At 46.6% G+C, this 4,906-nt stretch overlaps 1 protein-coding gene across 2 annotated transcripts; it reads left to right on the top strand.

Moving 5' to 3' along the window:
- Positions 1 to 227: 227 nt before the first annotated feature.
- On the top strand, positions 228 to 3,827 carry LOC131318567 (fasciclin-like arabinogalactan protein 16). Of its 2 annotated transcripts, XR_009197730.1 has the most exons (3): positions 228 to 1,720; positions 3,388 to 3,537; positions 3,639 to 3,827. XR_009197730.1 is itself a non-coding variant. In XM_058348433.1 (2 exons), the coding sequence occupies exons 1-2, from the start codon at positions 421 to 423 to the stop codon at positions 3,459 to 3,461; spliced, it is 1,374 nt and encodes a 457-aa protein (XP_058204416.1). In that variant the 5' UTR covers positions 228 to 420; the 3' UTR covers positions 3,462 to 3,827. The 2 variants fall into 2 exon arrangements, 1 of the variants encoding a protein (XP_058204416.1); XM_058348433.1 differs by having other exon boundaries at positions 3,388 to 3,827.
- The last annotated feature ends 1,079 nt before the right edge of the window (positions 3,828 to 4,906 follow it).

Genomic DNA, 4,906 nt, shown 5'->3' with positions numbered 1-4,906 from the left:
CATGCTTGCGAAATACGTAGTACTCAACGCAGCCAAGCCGAGCCAAGTCGAGCCGACTACTTCTGACAACGCTAGTCGTACGTGTAGTCCCCACATCCAGCCTGTCCGAACTCGGAACTTCACCACAAAGTCAGTTCTCCCCTTGCATCTCCACCCTCCACGTGTCCCCCCACCTCCTCTCTCTCTCTCTCTCTTATTTCATCCCTCCTCCCTAAACTCCCCACTACAAAATATAAAAAAGTAACAGAGAGAATCCCAAAAGGAGAAGGAGAGAGAGAGAGAGAGAGAGAGAGGGGAAAACAGCTCTAGAGAGAGAAAAAGTAAACTCCCAAACCTCGACGCATCTCATCTCAATTCTCAACTGAGAGAACAAGTTTCGTCTCTCCTTACTTCCAAGGAGAGAGAGAGAGAGACCGCGCCATGGATTCGCAGATCTATGGCCTCTTCCTTTTCATACTCCTCTTCACTTCCTCCGCCGCCGCCGCATTGTCCTCCAACCGCCACCCGACCCCGAAGCACAAGACGCCGTCGTCCTCGCAGCCGCCGACGAACAACTCGACGCCAGTCAACTCCAACTCGGTCCTGGTCGCCCTCCTGGACTCGCATTACACCGAGCTCGCCGAGTTCGTCGAGAAGGCCCTCCTACTGCAGACCCTCGAGGCCGCCGTCGCCCGCCACAACATCACCATCTTCGCCCCCAAGAACGAGGCCCTCGAGCGCGACCTTGACCCCGAGTTCAAGCGCTTCCTCCTCGAGCCCGGCAACATCAAATCCCTCCAGTCCCTCCTCCTCTTCCACATCTTCCCCACCCGCCTCGCCTCCCACCAGTTGAACGGAGTTTTGCCTCACGAATGCAAGACCCTCTTCAACGACGAGCACGTCGATCCCCTCGACATGCCCAAGGTCGTCCGCCCGGACGACGTGGTCCGTCCCGACGGCGTCATCCACGGCATCGAACGCCTCCTGATCCCCAGATCCGTGCAGGAGGACTTCAACCGGAGGAGGAACCTCCGTTCCATCTCCGCCGTCTTCCCCGAATCCTCTCCGGTCGTAGATCCCCGCACCAACCGGTTGAAAAAAGCCGCCCCGGTTCCCGCCGGTTCTCCTCCGGTCCTCCCAATTTACGACGCTATGGCGCCGGGGCCGTCCCTGGCGCCGGCGCCCGCCCCGGGCCCGGGCGGGCCCCATGGCCACTTCGACGGGGAGAGCCAGGTTAAAGACTTCATTCAGACCCTGCTGCACTACGGCGGGTACAACGAACTGGCCGACATTCTGGTCAATTTAACGTCGCTGGCGACGGAGATGGGGAAGCTGGTTTCGGAAGGGTACGTCTTGACGGTGCTGGCGCCGAACGACGAGGCGATGGCGAAGCTGACGACGGACCAGCTGAGCGAGCCGGGGGCGCCGGAGCAGATCATCTACTACCACTTAATTCCGGAGTACCAGACGGAGGAGAGCATGTACAATGCGGTGAGGAGGTTCGGGAAGGTGAACTACGACACGCTGAGGGTGCCGTTCAAGGTTGTGGCGGAGGAGGCGGACGGGTCGGTGAAGTTCGGGGAAGGCGACGCGGTGGCGTATCTGTTCGACCCGGATATCTATACGGACGGGAGGATCTCGGTGCAGGGGATTGACGGGGTGCTCTTTCCGGTGGAGGTGCCATCGACGCCAGTGACGAAGGCCGCGCCGGTGGCTAAGGCCGTTGCCCCTCAGCGGAGAGGTACGGTTCTTTAATTAATACTCCTTCCGTCCCAAATTGCTAGTCCTTTTTCACTATTTCAGCCTTTCGTTTAAACAATGCCAGTATCTATAGAATAGCGATAGGTTTAATTTGATAGCTGACTGACAAATGGGGTTCTGTTTGGTGAATTTTCTGAGCATCTCCGCTCCTTAGTCTTCCAGGCCTGGTTCGGGTTTCCAATACATTTTCCGTATCTATCTCTCTCGTACTCATTACTCTCAAAAACCTGCCTCAAAATCCAAACCGAACAGGACCCGAAGTTTGCTCCATTCCTTGACTCAAACTTATGCCAGATGAAGTTTTACTAAAATTTTTGAAGAATGGTTTTGCGCATCACAATTTACGACAATGCAATTAATGAAGCTTTTTCTTAAATTTGAGTTTCTCAATTGGACTGGTTCAATACCAAATGAAGATTTTACCCAAATCTTTACTCAAATCTGTGTAAAAATTGAGTCTTCATGATTAGATTTTGCGTCCAGCGGAAGGCATATTCCGGTGACGGGATGTGGCATTTGGTGTTTTGTTAAATACTCCAGTAGTGGTGGTGGGTCAGATGGAAATCATTGCCTCCCGCGTTTTCTTTTCTATTAAGCGCGTTCTTGTTTCCGTTTTATTTAGCGTTTGGCTTTTTATTAGTCGATTAAGCTGTATTTTGATTAGGATGCTTAAATGACTTTTGGGTCATTAATAGTAGTAGTAGAATCAATAATTATGTCATCATTTCTAATTTATACCAATTTAGGTAATCGTCAGTCAATTGGGAGGCCAAGTAATGCATTTTCTTCACAAATACCTTTTTCAAGCGATCTAATTAAGAAATACCGTAATGCTTGTAGGTAGCCATCGTGATCAATTTGTGAGCAGTGGGCCTTGATTAGATTGTAATTAGTCTGGTAATTTCTCTAAAGTAATGATAGAAATGGGTTTTGTCGGTGATTGGTATAATTTAATCTCTCATGGGATTCGAAGACTAAAAGAACCCAACATGTGGTTGGGCCTGGCTTTAGGGAGAAGTTTTCGGGTGCCGAGCGGGTACCACACACGTGGTACTCCGTTGCCAATCCCAGTCATTCAGATGTGTTTTGGACGGTTCAAATTTTAAAGAGAGAAAAAGAGGAGAAAGAGTGGTCACGAGAGGGGAGAGAGGGAATAAATCTGGACCGTCGGTTGGGATTGCCGACAGGTACCCGCCGCTGCCCGGCACCCAAAAATTCCTCGGCTTTAGGTGTGTAGTTGTGACTGCTAGGGTGTAACATGTGACTGATATGAGAGAGAGGGGTCCATATAAATTTCGCTTTCGCAATTGAATTTTATAAGGTCTGGATACTGACAGCCAGGTACAGCTTGTCCTTTTGTGAACACAAGCTGGATCAAGTATTAGCTTTCCATATCCCCAACTTCCATTATCGACTACAGCCTGTGTTGACCTGTTTTCCCAAATAAGCCACATATTTTATTTTTTGATAACTCAAGGTGTCTAGAGTCCCCGGACCATCTCCCGTGCACCTCGACCGACCAAACCGCCATGCATCTTATTATTTACCCAAAATTGTTTCATGATTTCCAGTTAGGACGATGTTTTTTTTTTTTTCCGTCTGTTGTTCGTTTTCATGAACTGATCCGATTCTCATTGTGTATGACAGGGAAGTTGATGGAAGTAACTTGCGGAGTTCTCTGGGCTATCGGACAGGATTCCCATCTCACCGCGTGCCAATGATTTTTTTGTTCTCTTCATTAGTTTCTTGAAAATCCCCAAAGAAAGAAGAATGAAACTCGACATTTCGTAAAAAAGGGTACGGGTACATAAACGTATTTCTTCGCAATCTTCATTCGTAATTCGGTTTAGGTGCGTTGTGTCCTAACCGAATTTTTTTTTTTTCTTTTCTTTTCTCAGTTCAATATTGACGGGATCTGCTATTCCACTGGCCATAGATTGGAGTGAACAGAAGGGCTTTTGTTTGTTACTCCTATTTTGTTAATAAGTGCTGTAATTACATATCATTTTTTCATGTATTTACCGGTTTCGCCGACACTCTATGCAAACACGAATTATATGTGAAGAATATACTTCCCCTTTCAATCATCAGTTGGTGTGCTTTCTTCTTCTTTGCAATTTTTTCCCCTCAAAATATAGCATTTAATTTCCTCTGTTTTTTAAAATTGTGTGTTTGGTGTATGCATGAAATTGACTTAAAAATTTGGTTCCGTGGTATTTATCAGGAAAAAGACAGAGCAGCTGTGGTGGTGAGGGTGAGGGGTTGTTTGGGTTGTGGGATTGTTTAATTTGTTATTAAAGCCAGCCAAGTAGGTGGTGTTTCACACATCTAGATTGTCTTAGTGGTTCGGGTAGATATCCAGACTTTAGAAGAAGTATTCTTCAAGGTCTAGAGTTCGATTCCTCACCGAGTAAGTGGGGGGCTGTGTTTGGTCTGGCTGCGCTACCTCCTTTGAGATTTGGATTGTACAGTTGAGTCCATACAGCGACGTGGCTTTAAGACTATTCCTTCAGAATAAAAAAGTAGGTGGGGTTTCAATATAGGAGTGTTTGGTACGGGGTCTTTATTCATTTGGTGGTTTTTATATCATTGTCGATTGTAGGTGTTTGGCAAAAGCTTTTTTTTTTTTTTGACAATTTTTGTAAGTACTTGTTTATCAGTAAAGCAAGGTTGCCCCAAAATGTTATTAATTAGGGAAAATGACATTTCACAAGATTCGATGTGACGTGGTGAAAGTCTCCCTATGTAACGCAGTTTGGGACTGCTGCTGCCTTGTGAGAGAGGGAGTCATACATACCCATCACATGAAATACTCCCTCCGTGACGTGAAGTCGTATGGAGTGCACTCCGTGCTCGTGGAATTAAACTGGGATTTGAATGTTTATTTATTTACTATTTATTTATTTTTTGACTTCATAGATTTTGCTACAAATGTTTTTTATTAAGGAAAATGAAATTTCACACAAGATTTGCCCTGACGTGGTGGAAACTGAAAAGTCCCCTATAAAACGCAGTGGGGACCGCCTTGTAAGGGAAAATGATATATATACGGGTGCGCTCCGTGCTCGTGGAATCAAATTGGGATGTGAAATTTTTTTTTTTTTGTCAAACGGAAATTTGTGAATAAAGTTTATTTATTTGTTTGACTCCATAGATTTTGCGGGTT

Source organism: Rhododendron vialii, chromosome 3a, assembly GCF_030253575.1.
Source record: "Rhododendron vialii isolate Sample 1 chromosome 3a, ASM3025357v1".
Classification (NCBI taxonomy): Eukaryota; Viridiplantae; Streptophyta; class Magnoliopsida; order Ericales; family Ericaceae; genus Rhododendron; species Rhododendron vialii.
The sequence above is the reverse complement of the archived record's forward strand: the minus strand, read 5'-3'. Positions and strand labels throughout refer to the sequence as shown.